Genomic DNA, 15826 nt, shown 5'->3' on the forward strand with positions numbered 1-15826 from the left:
GAAAACTCCACCATGCCAGTTTTTACTTCTGCAGCTCCAGATATCCAGATTTATGTTTTTAGATAACTGTTAAAATATTAGAGCATGACATCTTCTCAGATGCTGTGGCGTAAGTGCAGCTGTGAGGATGCAGCTGTGAGGATGCAGCTGCTGCGTTTTTATTCTTCGACCTCCTTACCCCTCTGTTTCTGCTTTATATCAGACTCTTGATATACAGGGGCCCCCCACACTCAGCTGCTGTAAAGGTTTGTGCCAGGGATAACTTAAAGGCAATGTGGCTGAAATTTGTGCATCTATGTCTGTTGTTTTTCAGCTGGCAGCTTTAACGTGTGGTTTCGTCATGAAGCTGTACGCAGGGATGCATGACAAAGGCTTCCTAAAGCAGCTCCACCTGGTTGGCCTGGTGGCCCAGTTTGAGAGTCTGCTCAGCACCTACAGTGAGTAAATCTCTGAGAATCAAATCAGAAGTGGCAACCTCTACTGAACCCAGTTTGCTGGCTTTAATTTTCTTCCTAAAAAAGAAGCAACTGACGTAGGTGTTCTTATTCTGATCCCATATACTGTTGAGTATATATGAGGCTGCACTCAGTCAGGACACAGGAAAACCTAAAGAGTCAAAGCACCACATTTTTGGAACTTTACACACCCTTTGTTTTCAAGTTTTACATAACATTGCTCACCTGAAAGTACATCAGTTTCGGGAATGGGTGTTTATCGGATCAATAAAGATATAACAAACTAATAAAAGAGAGGCTTGTGGAGATACAAAGAATTTCTTATCCCTCTGATCAAAGTTCTCAATCATGCAGCAGCTCTCTCTTTTATGATCATATTTCCTTTGGAATGATGCCTCTGCCACTTAAGATATGGACAGTTTGTAAACTATTCACACTCACGTTAAACTTCAGTCACTCAGACTTCCTACCTGAGAATCTCAGCAGAAGTAACTTGAAATCCTTGTAGGGAGAAAGAATGAATATGTCTCTACTAATCTAGTTGTTGAATCTTAGGTGAAGAGATCGGGATGCTGGAGGACATGGAGGTTGGAATCTCAGACCTGCAGAGAGTTGCCTTCCAAATTACAGAGGCAAAGACAGATGAGCTCAGCGACCTCCAGCCTTCAGTGTGTGGCCGACGGTGAGTTCTTCCTCGAAGTGTAAATTATTAAAAAAAATCTTAAGGTATAACTGCAGTTTTTTTTTGTTTTTTTTGTTTTTTTTTTTAAAGGAACCTGTTATTTGTTTCTAATTACAAATAAGATAAAAAAAACATTTTTGTTCCCAAGCAACTTTTCATATAACTTTGTGCAAAAGTAATCATATTTCAGTCATATTTTATTGAAGTTTGCAACCTAAGTCTGATATTACTGTTCCATAGCATTAAGTATGAGTTAATATTTATAATTCATTCATTAATTTCATTTATATACAGTTGGTCCAAAACATAAGGTGTCAGCTGCACTAAGAGCTTTTAATACTTGTTGAAAATAAACAAAAAAGGAGGCAGTGACGAAATTACAGAAAGAAAACAAAGTAAAAAATGTCCCCTGTTGATATTTGTGGCTGTATTTAAAAACTTCGGCCTGACTATAGTTTTAAAGTCAACTTACAGGGGTAATTTATGATTGTTTTGTACATATTTGGTATTACAAAGGTCAGTCAGCTGCAGTTACGAAAAGTCTAACACATTTTAGCTCATGAGTGTGTGTCTCTGAATTCAGGTCATTTGAGACAGTAGCCTGCTGGAGGGCTTATTGCTGATCAGCAGCCACTGGTTAACAGTCTTTTAGGTGAATGCTGTTTTTTTTTTTTGCAAGGATGCAAAAAATGTAGAGATGGATGCTGGGAAATGCAGATGTATCATACATGAGACCCTCAGGAGAAAACCAGCAGCTCAAAGACTGTTTCAGATTCTGGCCCAGTTTGACAATCTGCTGTCAGTAACTGGGCTTCGCGTCCTAAAAAAAAAGATCACCATCTAAAATTAGCCTGTAGACTTGAAGTTAAATTTGTTTTTTAGATAGAACTTCATTAAAGAAAATGTTCATAGACTTATGCACAAACATTCAACAACAATTTAGGTGTTCATTAACTAAAGACGCACAAAGGATGATTATATAGAGCAAAAGCCTCATTGCACCAGGAAACAAAGTCATCCACCAGGAAATGCTTTAGTTAGTTTTTATGTGGCAGTCTGGTTACATGTACCATCAGCAGATTTCACTTCCTGCTTTTTGCCTTTTATTCTTTAAGAGGCACTGATTTTAGAAATGTACAGAACAGAGAAGCTTATACTTGTTAGGAAATGTGGAGTGTGTGTGGGCCAGAATCTTCCAAGTGCTAATACTGCATATTGGTTAATCTGAATCAGGCACTTTCCACTCCCATCCCAGCTGCTGGTGGTAACTGTACTGAGACCAAAGCCGCCATAGCAGAAAAGTTAATCCACCTTTCTGCAAGCACAGTTTGAGTCACTCAAATGCCTTAAGAGCTTTAGAGATGATTCTCTGCCTTAATTAGTGAGGATATGATGGGTATAAAAGTTCTGCCATGTGAGCTATATTCATTGTGACTGTATTATGATTTCCACTTGGTTAAGAATCTCTTTACATGGCTAAGATGGCTTTACATGAGCTCAAAAGTTGAGTTTGAACTGACCAGAGAAACTTAGACATAAAATGGTGAAAAGCTGTTAAGTGAACAGCTGGAATTAGTGGTTACTTTTTGAACAGAGGAGGTGATATTGACCAGTCCATGGGAAGCTGTTTCCTGCCCAGTTCAAGCAACATGCCACAGAGAGGGGCTATATATGTTTTTAAGAATTTATGATCCACTCTTGCTGTAAACTTTTTAGGTATATGTGTGATAAATCAACATGCTTGATCGGCATTCATCTTTAAAAGCGAGTGTGTTTATTTAAGTCTTAAATCTCTGTGTGGAGGGGGCTCTGGTATGTGCAGAGTACGTCAGAGAAATCTCCAAGGGAGTTTTACAGTGGAGGAATGCTCTGTGTGTGAATGCCAAGCTGCTGAATGACAGCTGTGCTTTGCAGCCTGTAATAAGTGACTTCTGATCTTACTGATCTTCCACTTAAATATGAATAAGAAATGTGTATAATCTCATATGTTTAGCAGTGTGGCAGCATGACAGGTTGATGCTTTAGAGAACCCTCATCCTGACTTTAATTAAAAGACACTTGAAACAATGATCAAGCAAGTGTAAGTGCTGCTTAGTGTTTTGACTTCACCAAGTGTGATAAGTTAATACTCTGCTGTTCTGTTTCACTCACTTAACACACTCTTCTTCTGATGCGCACACACACACACACAACACACACACCAACCTTGAGTCTTTCTTTTAACAGCCTGCACAGACCTGTCCCAGGTGTCAAATCGTAAAACTTCCCGAAGGCATCCATTTCTAGGACATGTCAAAACATATTGAATTTCTGTTGGGACATTTTATCTTTTTAAACTTCCTTTCCTGTTTTTTTTTTCCCTGGACTCAGAGACCACTTCACTGTAGAAGTGCCATTACCTCGACTGGTTTACCAGACCTTACCAGAGGAGATCAAGGAGGGCAAGCCTCTACGAGTATTCCCGGTGCTGTTTAATGTTGGCATCAATGAGCAGCAAACTATAGCAGAGAGGTACTGGAAGTCTTTGTTCAGTTTTTACAACTTCAGGTTCAGGCTGCACTTTTGAACAAGCACTCTTAATGTGAACATGTTCACAAAGTCCAGCGTGTGAGGGACTAGAGTCGAGCACAGCTTGCTATTGATTCTTAATTCTCACAAAGCATTCACGTCTGGAAATGTAGTAAAGTAGTCATATTATCATTCACATCCCAATGTTTGAATACAGATTTTAGTATAAATGAAGTATCTTTATTTTTTGTCACCTTGTTTCTAACTTTCTGTGTTATTGCCTGACAATAACGGCCTCTTTTTTTTCTCTGCCATCTTTTCAGATTTGGAGATATCTCATTACAAGAGAGAATAAACCAGAAGAACTTTGAAATGTTAGAAGCCTATTACAAATCATTAAGTGAAAAGGTGCCACTAGAATGTAAGTGCAAATTGTTTTTAATCTTTTAAGCCAAAGAAACTTTTGATTTATCTTTGTAAATATTTTTCAAAAGTGGGACTCAAGTTGACCTACTCTGGAATATCTATACACTTTTTTTAACCAGCTGGAAATTCAGGTTTTGAAATGAATGACCGCAAAAAATAAGTATGGAGTAAGAAGGTTAAACTATTTTGATTTTGATTATAATACAATGCAATCATAATGTATATAATGACATTATTCCAAAAGAATTATTTATTGAGTGGTAGCAAGGCCTCCTGAATTCAGCTTTTACCAGAAAATCAAGAGACTAAACCACTTACCGGCATTGTGTTTTCTGTGAACAGGTCTACCGTGTTTTCAGACACAGACTGACATTAAGGAATTACTTGAAACCCTGGGCCAGAATGTAGTTACAAAGAAGAGAAAGAATGTGGAGATACTGTGGATTGCTGGGACGGTGAGCAGTGTTGTAATCGTTACTTTCTCCCCTTGTCAGACTAGTTTCCTCTGAACAGTGTAAATCAACCTCCTGTCAAATGAGAGAAAGATGTAGTCTGGTTTGACCCTTTGATATTTCATGGTCTTTAAATTGGTGCATTGAACGGATCAATGAGAAAGTACCTTAATATGACGTACTACTGACTTCAGAAGATAATGCTTGATAAACACTGACCTTTCACCTGATATGACTATATGTCATTCAAGTGTTTCTCATGCTTTTAAAAAGCTCACGACTCACTTCACTGCAGGATCTCTTAAAGCCTGACTGAGAGACTAAAGCTGGCTCCACAGTGCTGATGTCTATCATTGATAACGCCAAACATGAATTGCCTTTAATGATGAGAAAGCTACAGTGTGCATAAGCTCTGTCAATGTTTTCTTTTCTCCACTTGACACCAGATCTGCCGAAGGTTAAATGGCATCAGGTTCACCAGCTGTAAAAGTGCCAAAGACCGGACATCCATGTCTGTCACATTAGAACAGTGTGCTCTCCTCCGTGATGAACACCAGCTCAGCAAGGATTTCTTCATCCGCGCTCTTGACTGTATGCGAAGGTAAGACAGCAACACGAAACAAGTCTAATAAGAAACAAGTGTGACGGGTGCAAGTTATTATTCCAGCCAATCCAAAACCTGCTGCATTTCCGTCATCCACACATTTTCACCTCAGTCACAATTTGTCTTTCTATGGCTGTTTTCCAAACCGCCTGCTACACTAGTAGTGCCTACTATTTTGGCTAAAATGTAGTACGTAGTAGGTAGTATGTGAAAACTTGCAAAATCTGCAGTATGCCAAAAATCCCTGGATGTCCTACTAATCCAGAAAATTTCTCAGTGCCTCTTATTGGGGGAGCTCACAATCTTAATATTCTCTGAACGGCCGAGTTAGTAAAAAATTCACCCCCCGTACAGTGGGAGCCTGTAGTAAAATTAGCGACTCAGACAGGAGACTTTTTTTGAACCAGGCTGTAAATAGGGTAATTTCTGCTTTGAAAATGGCTTTTTTTTGGCTTGGTGTGTATGTGACTTCCGCTACTTCCAAAGCCAGCCTCAAGCAAACACTCAACAAACAGCAGATTTTAGCACTACCGCATTGTCTCATATTCTTGGACCAGAGGTTGCCACTTGACCACGATGCATAGATCTAACACTGTTTGTCAATGCCAGTGGCATGTTTTGGTCAGTTACTGCCATCTACTGGAATAAATCAGCAATATGACTACAATACAACAACACTAACGCTATGATCCCTGAAATAGATATGATGTACAGAAACACAGGTAAATCTTGTCACTTCTAGTTGTAAAGGATGTGTTCACTTCTACAAATTCATTAAAACCCATATGAACTACTAATTCACTTTTTGTAAACCATACATGGATTATTTGGAAGAGATTTTTCCATCAGCTGTAAAGATAAAAGTCAATCCCTTCCAGATTTATTTTTTATAAATGATACGTACACTTTAGGTGTACAATTAAAAATTGGATATAATGATTTTGTTGTGGTATGATTAACAAAATAACTAAAATGTCAAGATCTACCCATAGTTTAGTTATGTACATTAAAAGCATAAAGGCCAAAAGAATAAAAATATAAGCTGTAGCTCCTCTTTCCAAAACCGAAAACCTGAGTAGTATACTACAAAACACACCCAACAGAACAGTCATGCTACATACTACAAGTAAAAGCAGTCGGCAGTATGCAGTGCCCACTACGTACTACATTCCCAGGTAATATGCAGGCGGTTTGGAAAACTCTGAATAAGTTCTGCTCTTGCTGAGCATTTAACAATGAGATTATTGGGTTCAGGGGTTTATGAAGCACAGGGTAAATGTAATTGCTTTACACTGTATTGTATTACCAGCAGGTTTTTCTGCAGAGATTTTAAGGTTGGGCTCAACTGTTTTGTATAACCACATACTGTACCAGCCAGAGCACAAGATTTAGAATTTGGGGTATAGACCCCTCAAAGAAAAAAAAAAAAAAAAAAAAAAAAAACGTAGATGAGTGGTTCAAGTAATAACCTGCACCACCTATGAATCAAAGTTGACGTCCATCATTCATGCCAAACATTTCTTCTGCACCATTTTCCTCTTATCACGTTTGATGTGTCAGTAAGAGCATCAACATGTGTTCCTCTCCCCATTACAATCCTCCCTCAAGCACCTAAAGGCAGCCATGCATGTTCCTGTGAGTGCTGTGAGGACACTATTGCCTTTAATGTGTGTGGTGGCCAGCAGGGTAAACATCCACGTCTGCGTCTGTCCAAATCTGAGAAATCTTAATTTAAGACGTTTTATGAGGTTGTGACAGAGTGCACATCTGAAGTGCCCGTGGTAATGATCTGACTGCAGCTGTGTTAGATGAGTATAAGAAAAGGACATCACATGACCAAAGGCACAAATTACAAAATAAACCAGAGCTCATAGTGTAAACCAAATGAAACCTGTGACTTAAATCACATTGAGTGTTACTCAATAACTACTTATGACACTAAGCACTAAGTTCATACATCCAACTAATTATCTACTAATTATTAACAGTTAAAAGTAAACATAGACAACCTGACTCAGCCATTTAGAAGAAAAAAGCCATAAAATGATATTATCTAAAAAAGTGAAACTCTTTATTACCCACTGTCCCGACTGAACGAAGCTAGCACCATGAACAACATCCATGAAAGTTAATCGAATGCAAATAAAAGCATATTTAAAGTTATCTTAAGATGTGCTACAATAACAAACAATTTGCCACAAAGCTGTTAATTTTCTTGAAGACTTTATTGGACTACAAAGAAAGCACATTATTTCAACCAAATGCATTTTAAATTTAAGTAAGTCTCCTAGTTCAGGTTTTTGCAAAGCACCTACATCACAAGTGCCAGTGTTTTTTTTTCTTTTTGAATCTTTTTCAATAAATTTTGTTGTTAAAGGAAACAAACACAGATAAGTTTCCAAAGCAGATTTTTTTCAATCCATATTTAAAAATTAATTCATAAATGCATTGGTGTGACCTGATAACAGGCAGTTTTGTGTCCAACATAAGTTTTCTTAAAGCTCCCATGAGGAGTTTTATTGATGCTTCTTTATGACCTACAAAAGCAACAAGAGCATCAAAATCAAGATTGAGAATTTAACAGCAAGTTATAAATTTCGTGTTTGATTCATTTTGCGGCTTTTAGGCTTTTAACGGATAGGACAGCTTGAAAAGGACAGCAGTGTGTGAGGAGAGAGGTTAAAGACATGCACTCACTCATGTCAGGCTAGGGATAGATCCTGTGACCAGGATTACAACTTCTACACATGGAGCCCCCTAACTCTGCTTGCCTGACTTTAAAAGAGAGAAGAATGTTTTCTCATCAGAGACATGAACTTCACATGTACAGAACAAGACCAGCAAAAAGAAAAGGCTGAGTAAATTGTCCACAGTGAGCATCAAAATCAACACAAACCAAAAGTTCCCCCGGGAACTTTAACACATTAGTTACTCAGTTCAGCACCTGCATTCTTTGAAGGGAGTGTTCACAGAAGAATGCAAAGATTGGGTCCTGTTTTAGAGGTACTTATACAAGTGTCTGTTTATAGCTCGATTTGAGTACAGAGCCTTGTGTAGGTGTTTCATATCTCAATACTGCAACAACATAGTAGTCCTTTTGACTAACACCTCATTTGATCAAGTGGATTGATCTATGGTCTCTCCAGATCCAATGATACCCCTTAGCATTGCACAGTGTGAACTGATGCACCCCTATAAAAAATCAAATCTTGTGTGTTTTAACTTCAACAACTACATACCAGTAAAAGTTACAATAAGTTTGACTGTTGACAATAAAGTTTCAGTGCTACTTTTGCACAGAGACCAAGCATTTATGTGAACTTCAGAGGGTTCAAGAACTAGAGAAGCTAATTTAAAGATGGTAAACAAAATGGTAAACGATGATGTGATGGTGGTTTGACGCTGTCAGTTGAAGCTACAGCTGTCTAGCTCTATCTGCATGTGTGAACCCAAAGTATAATTTAACCTTTTTTTTTTTACCGAGCTTTTAATGGCACTGTATAATAATCTCTTACCTGGGTCCGTATCATTTCAATACATGCTAAACAGCTCCCAGTTGAAAGGGATTTGAAAATCCAGTACTTAAGTTGCAAACTGTCTATTCTGACTTTTCTAATCCTTTAATATTGACCTCTGTTCTCTTAAAGAAACATCCTCACCATGTTTCAGTAAAATACCAAACAAACCAGCCCTAGACAGCCTGTTTCTAAACGGTTAGTTTTGGTGTCTCTTTAGCTCCAAATGAGCTCCTTCTGTGTCAGCATGAATAGAGCGTCCTCTACCTTAGCAACACATGAGAATTCCTGAAAAACACAGATGCAGAAGAAAAGCAGATGTTTCTGATTGGTTAGCTATTAAACAGAGTTGGAGATTAGTGCTGCACAATTATCGCAATCGCAATCGCAATGTCAGCACATGCAATTACATAATCGCAAAAGAGGTGCAATTGTACAATTATTTTAAAAAAGTGTAAAAAAATTAGCGTGTTTGTGTGAGTGATGTGCGTGTGTCTGTGTGTGTGTGACTGAGTAAGAGAGCGAGCGTGACATGACTAATCAGTCATTGTTTCAACTGGTCATGTGACTACCTGCCCCCCTGGTACGGCAGTTTAATTAGACGAGATGGAGCACAAAGAAGTAAGTGAGGCGCTCATGGCGAAAAGAAACTCTACCTCAGTTATTTGGTGTTATTTTGGTTACCGGTTGAATGACACAGCAAAATGATGTTATTTACAAAACATGCAAAACAAAAGTGGCATAAATGTGCCATTTTGAATACAAACAAAACAGTACTGTTGTGCTGTACATTGTTGTTTGCATACAGTAAGTTTGGATATTTTGAGAATTATCACACAATTAAAATCCTCAGTAATTCATCTCTGCTTTATTCTAGATTTTTTTCCATAATAACCAAGCAAGTCTGTAGACTGATGACACAACTTTTTTTTATTAAATCACAAGCACAATTGCAATCGCAATATGGTCCACCTAATCGCCAATCGCACCTTTTCCCCAAATCGTGCAGCACTATTGGAGATCAACTTCATGTTGATCTAAGGGTATGTAAAAGTCTATGCCGTTTATTTACCATACAAGTCATAAAAAGTGACCGGCATTGCATTTAGATTACTGCAGGTAGCACAATGCAAGCAAAAACATTGTAAATAACATCCAGCTAAAAGTGAACGCTAGCTCTTTACATCCTCTTTGAAGTAAATCCATCACAGTCTTTTATCAGCCTAGCTCCGAAGGTGTAGCTGGAAACATGGGATTACCAGCTAAGGGGGCAGGTATGGTTATGATTATTTAAATTGTGACATCACAAGTTTTCTGACATGGGTCAACCATAAACAAAAGGCTTTGTTTGCTAATTTCACATTCAGTGTATAAGTGAGTCCCCGAACAACCAAGAAAATGAACAAAATGAAGAAGTTCAAAGCTAAGTGAGCCTATCTGACACACTTAGAGCAGCAACTATTTTTGAAATGAGATTAAAATGTTTAAACAGCTCTGTTTTCCACAATATTACCTAAGTTTAGGGGCTTAATTGAACCCATAATGTTCTGAGATCAAGTGGTCTTTGAGAAGATGGATTAAACAGTTACTAAAAGGTGAGGTGAGGTGAGGGAGGATAGTGAAATGAAAGGGAAAACTGAAGCTTTAGAGATGGTGAGAATATCTTGACACTTTTTTTTTAATTTGCAGAGATGGGTGTGAGTCTGTTGTGTTACTGTTTTTCAGAATATTTTATTTTACAAACTGAAAGACTAGCTGCAAAGTCATCACCTGTAAGTGGTTCGGTTGAAAACAAAAAAATGAAAGTTTACTATATTTATCTGCACAATTAAATGCAGCGCTTATCGAGCATTAACACTGTGACTGTTAGATGCGTCACACCTCTCTTGTTTACTAAAGTTAGAGCAGTGTATTTGTTTTCCTGTTACCTGGTGATCCAATGACGTCAAATACAGCATAGAAACAATGTCCTGCAGCAATCAGGCAAAGGTCACATCTGATGCCTTGTTTATTTCTCAAAGTTTTATCAGTTGCATTCAGCATATGCAATGTTACTGCAGAACTTTGCATGCTGTGTTCTGGAGGTAAGATTGTTGTCGTACTTTCGAGTGGTGGTCGAGCGTTGACTGAAGAGAAATGCTTTTTGGTTAGGTTGATAAAGAGGGTGATAACTATGGATGCATTGTGTTCATGGCAACAGAAATGATAGTTGTTGGAAAATACAAGTCTATTCTTTTGTCAGGGTAACTATCAGGTGTTTCATGCATGCTGGTTATGTGACTGTCACATGGCTCCTCTGATCTTTTGCAATCACTTGATGAGGAGGATTTGGAGTGCTGTTGGCAGTAAGTCAAGTCTGTCAGTGCTGTAAAGCTAACCTAAATGCAAGTCTCAAGTTTCAAAAAGGAAACCTGTTACACCACCATTATAAACATGATTCTTTCACTCCAGACTCAACTGATTGCATCTCATCTGGATTAGATGTAATGAAAACACGTTTCTCATCACACCTTTCATGCATGTCTCCTCACTACATCTCAGCCATTTCAGCTTTCTGTGAGCCCGTTTCTCACCTCTCTGCTCTGTGTCTGCAGCTTTTACAGTCTAAATCATCACCAATGCTCTGTGTCTAAGTGGGCTCCCAAGTGATCAATGCCTGCCTGAGGCCCTACTTAGACAGCATGTGGACTGTACTAACACTGCGTGTTTTGATCTTTCTGTGTCCGTTCTGTTTCATTCTGACGGGCACTCTACAGTCGGCTGACCCAGGGAGACATTGGGCAGTGGGAGGACCCTGAGGCTGGCGCCGTGACAGAGAACAAACCAGCGTCACGACACTTTTACCCTATTGCCCTGCTGCTTGTTAGCTCCCACTTACTGGTTGTGTGGCTCATTTTAAGTCTTGTTTTTCTGCTTGCAAAATATCAATAAATTGCTGACAATGCCATCTCTACTCACTCCTTTCTTTCTGTGTTTGCCGATGATTCTCATGAGAGTTGTGAGAATGGGAGCTAATGGGCCGTCTGGTGCGAGGGTAATTGGTATGAATTGTTTGGTATCAACCTTAGCTTGTAGCTTTGCTTTTAGTCTCTGAACAGTAACAGACTGGGGGTAGTGATCTTACTTTGGAAGTAGAAGTTTAATATTTCCTGATTTCCAACAAATCTTGTCTGAAAACATCTTACTTTTAACTAACACATCTTCGTACTGTAGATCAGCCTGGCATGGACATCATTATGCTTTTATTGTCTGCAACATAGGACTGTGACTAATTCCTGCTCAGTATCTACGAAAAACAAATTAGTGCCAATGTAGTATGCTTTCACTTCTCATGAAACAAATCTCAATGCCAATGTGAAGTGGTGCAGTAAAAAACTTGTATTGTATCTTCAATTTTTAGCTAAAATTAGAAATAAATACTCAGCAGTTATGCTTTAAGCAGCAGGTTGAAATTTGACTCACTCTGATAAAACTAAGCTCTTGTATTGGTCATAAGAAAAATATTGTCCTTAAAACAGTGGAGCTACTTTAAGTTTATACACAAAACAATGGACACTAGTCACACATACATGTATAAACAAGGTATTAAAAGTTGTCCACAACAGATTAGCTGTTTGACAAAAAAAAGAGGAAGTCAGTCTTTTGACTCTCCAGCAAACCATCAATTTTGATGACTGTGACCTTTACTGCTTCAGTCTGTTCCATCATACTGATACCATCATTCTGTCTACCTCTGAACAGCTGCTACCAGTGACATGACTGATTAATTGGAGTATAAATGTGATTTGCATGTGTGTTAGTGTAGCTCTCCATAGATTTACACTTAAGTTGTTAATAGAGCTGCTGTTGAGTCTTAGATTGTTACAAAGAGTCCAAGCAAACTTGTAGACAATTTCTATTTTGCAGTTTTTGCTGCATGTAACCTCTGTGAGGGGATAAGTGTCGGGCAAAATGGTTGACAGAACATCAAAGAAACCTTTTTTTTTAACACTCCCAAATTTTCATTGTGAGTGGTCATTTTTTCCAGAGAGGGCTCCAAAATCAACAAAAGGCAAGGCACATTTATCCGTTGAGCACATATCATAAACAATAAATTTTAATGTGCTTTACAACTACATAAAATTGCAAGAAAGTGAAATAAAATCATTTCACAAAACATAAAAATAATCATTGATTAATTTAAAGCATGGAGTGCAGATAAATAATTTACACTGTTTTCCACCTGGATTCTAACATTGTCAGAGTTGAGGCCTGTCTCACATGTTCTGTTCTAAAGTCTATTTTCTGAGCAAAGACAGAAAGTCTTTTACAGGGGCTTTAATGAAATCTATATAAAATGAAGGTCACAGTCCGCTTCCCTGACAACTCTGTCACCTTTTGAGAATCAACATGCTATTTGCATGCCAACACTACTACAACACATGTCAAAGGAAGCTTTAAAAATTGCTCCAGAGAAGCACAAAAAAGCCTGACAACTGTATTTACCCACGAAAATCCATCACAGAATGGAAATGCATACTGTGTACAGTTTCTGCTCACTGAGGTCATTTATTGATGCTGCAAACCCAACTCTAAGTTCCCACAATTCTAATCCTGGATGTCCTTTTCTGCTTTCTTTTGTGTGAGTTTATGTTGGGTGACAGTAAAAAAACATTCATAATGAAGAAGAACCTGTGCAGCCCTGATCCTGAAAACCTGCCAAAGACTTTGTTTGCTGAAGGCATTTCCTCATATGACAGATTTACTGTGTAGTTTGGCAAACAGTTTCATTTTCCTTCCTAAGCTGTAAAATTTCCATTACTCCATCACACAACAGCCCACCCTCCCTTCTTAATTCTTTAGAAGTAAATACTATTAACATGTAGCCCTGCATGCATAAAATACATTTTACTTAGGCACTTACTCTTTCTTGAAACAAAATCTACTTGTAAGAGTTCTGTCTCATCAGGCAATTTCAGTTCCTAAACCTAAAAAAAAGGGTCTAGGACCCTCACAGAGTTCAGAGTTCAGAGTGGCACAGGTGCTTTTTTTTAAAAAAAAAACAAAAACAAAACAAATATCTTTCTCTCTTTTGCTTTCATTTTCTCACACTGATATAATACAAGGACTACGCCTGTGCATCAAGCTTTACCATTTGCTCTTCCTTACTCTCAATGTTAGATCAGTCCTTCCTGAAAACAAGTCCACTTGCAGACATCTTATTTTTGAGCTGCTCACACTAGCAGCAGCTTGTCTGAATAAAAGGGAAACTGAAAATAGATCTGACTGCAAAAAGAGAAAAAGTTCAGGGGACTGGCTGAGAGGTTTGTTTTGGGAATATATGATTATGATGTTAAAGGGTTTTTTTGTTTGTTTGTTTGTTTGTTTGTTTGTTTGTTTGTTTGTTTGTTTGTTTGTTTGTTTGTTTGTTTGTTTGTTTGTTTTGGGGGGGGGTTGATTGTAGAAGGTCTAACTGAACACGTGGACTATGGTGAAGAAACTAAAACAGACCACTGAATGCAATCGAAATAGGTGACACAAGAGGGCTAACATTAAACTGCACTGCTGGCTGAGATTTTTATAAAGAAGCAATGGTCAAGTATTGGTCGCACTGTTTTTGTTTTTGTTTTTCTTTTTGGTGAAGAAAATAAATTAAAAAAACCTTAAACTTTAATCAACAAAGAAGGCTAACAGTCTTTCTAGGTAGCTCTTTTACATGCAGGACATTTGTATTTCTTTGTGAAATGAATTCATTACAAACTTTTTTAAAACTCATCCATGTTTACGTTTCTATTTTTTTCTTCCCATCTTTATTCCTCTCCGCCTCCTTTATTTGATCACAGAGAAGGATGTCGCATTGAGAACGTTCAAAAGAATATTAGATGCAGGAAATATGCCTTCAACATGTTGCAGCTGATGGCCTTTCCAAAGTGCTACAGACCACCAGAGGGGACGTATGGAAAAGTTGACTCATGAAGATATTAATTAATCATGTGCTGTAAAATCCAAAGTGTGTTATACATGTAGTGGATATATAAATATATGTATATATAAGTTTAGAAATAGAGATAGTACGTATTTTAATCAGTGGTAGCCAGTATCTGCTGCTGAATTTTACATTTTGCTTGTATTCTGTTGTTGTTGTTAGTGGGTTTTTTTTGTCTTTTTTTTATCAAAAATTGTGGTTGCTCTGTTGTGTGACAGTTTGTGTTGCAGAAGATTTGATAAAGTAAATGCACTTTCTACTCTTGTATGGACTATTTTCATGGCCTTACCTAAAATCAACAGAGCAACTGTGCAGCTAAACCAGAATGTTTCGATCATTCTCTTGTCGTTCTGTAACATTTCAGAAACATTTTTTAAGATCTCAATCATTTCTTTGTGTAGTTCAGCACTTGTATGCCTAAATAACTCCCTTTGTTAAAAGACATTTATGTGTATGAATGAACACTGTGTGTGTGTGTGTGTGTGTGTGTGTGTGTGTGTGTGTGTGTGTGTGTGTGTGTGTGTGTGTGTGTGTGTGTGTGTGTGTGTGTGTGTGTGTGTGTGTGTGTGTGTGTGCATGATTCTAAAGATCAAGATTCAGATCCTGCTGTGTAAGTTAACTCTGAGATGTTTTTAAAAGCTAAAACATGGGCCATCATTAGACCACTGAGGCAGAACTGTTCCCACGACCAGCTCTAAATGTCCATATTTCAGTGGTTCTTGTGGTGTAAACACCTATTCCCATGATAAAAGCAAGCCATAAACACATCTTTGTCTGTTTGGATTTTGTGAAAGTGAGTCCTGCTCCACAGAAACATAAGGTCTGATTTTTTCCTGATGTTGAAGATGGTGCTTTATCAAGTCAGATTCAGGTGTCCTACAGAATATGAAAAAAACATACAAGATTTTCAAAAGCATTTTTTTTTTATTCTGTTCCCCATATCTTTGATATCTCAAGGTACAGGTCGGTGAATCCAACAGGTGGAGGTAGATCACAAAGAAGATTTTGGACCATCCTTTTTTTAAATGGTATACATAAAGTTTCACTATTTATTTTTATATTCTGAAATAATTTTATACTCTAAGGATTTGGTACCTTGAGCTTAAATGCATGTATATGTTACAAATTGGTATAATATAAAAGTCTTTATGAGCTCAAATAAAAGAATTCTTTAACATGGATGTTTATTGTGTCTCTTCTTTTGGGTCCTACTTTTGTT

General features: G+C 37.8%; 1 protein-coding gene across 3 annotated transcripts in view; it reads left to right on the top strand.

The window, feature by feature from the left end:
• inpp4b (inositol polyphosphate-4-phosphatase type II B) overlaps window positions 1-15696 on the top strand; it is a 158742-nt gene extending 143046 nt beyond the window's left edge. For 2 of the 3 annotated variants that reach the window (XM_074686793.1, XM_074686810.1), the window contains 7 exons: window positions 314-437; window positions 1011-1137; window positions 3508-3648; window positions 3969-4066; window positions 4414-4526; window positions 4970-5124; window positions 11399-14458. In XM_074686793.1, the coding sequence (XP_074542894.1) occupies window positions 314-437; window positions 1011-1137; window positions 3508-3648; window positions 3969-4066; window positions 4414-4526; window positions 4970-5124; window positions 11399-11573 (933 nt within the window). In that variant the 3' untranslated portion in view covers window positions 11574-14458. The other variant, XM_074686802.1, reaches the window with a different exon arrangement.
• Window positions 15697-15826: the final 130 nt, after the last annotated feature.

The sequence above is a fragment of the Halichoeres trimaculatus genome, unplaced genomic scaffold, assembly GCF_033239565.1.
Source record: "Halichoeres trimaculatus isolate MK-OKI-2021-1 unplaced genomic scaffold, fHalTri1.1 fHalTri1_scaffold_2, whole genome shotgun sequence".
In the NCBI taxonomy this organism is placed as follows: domain Eukaryota; kingdom Metazoa; phylum Chordata; class Actinopteri; order Labriformes; family Labridae; genus Halichoeres; species Halichoeres trimaculatus.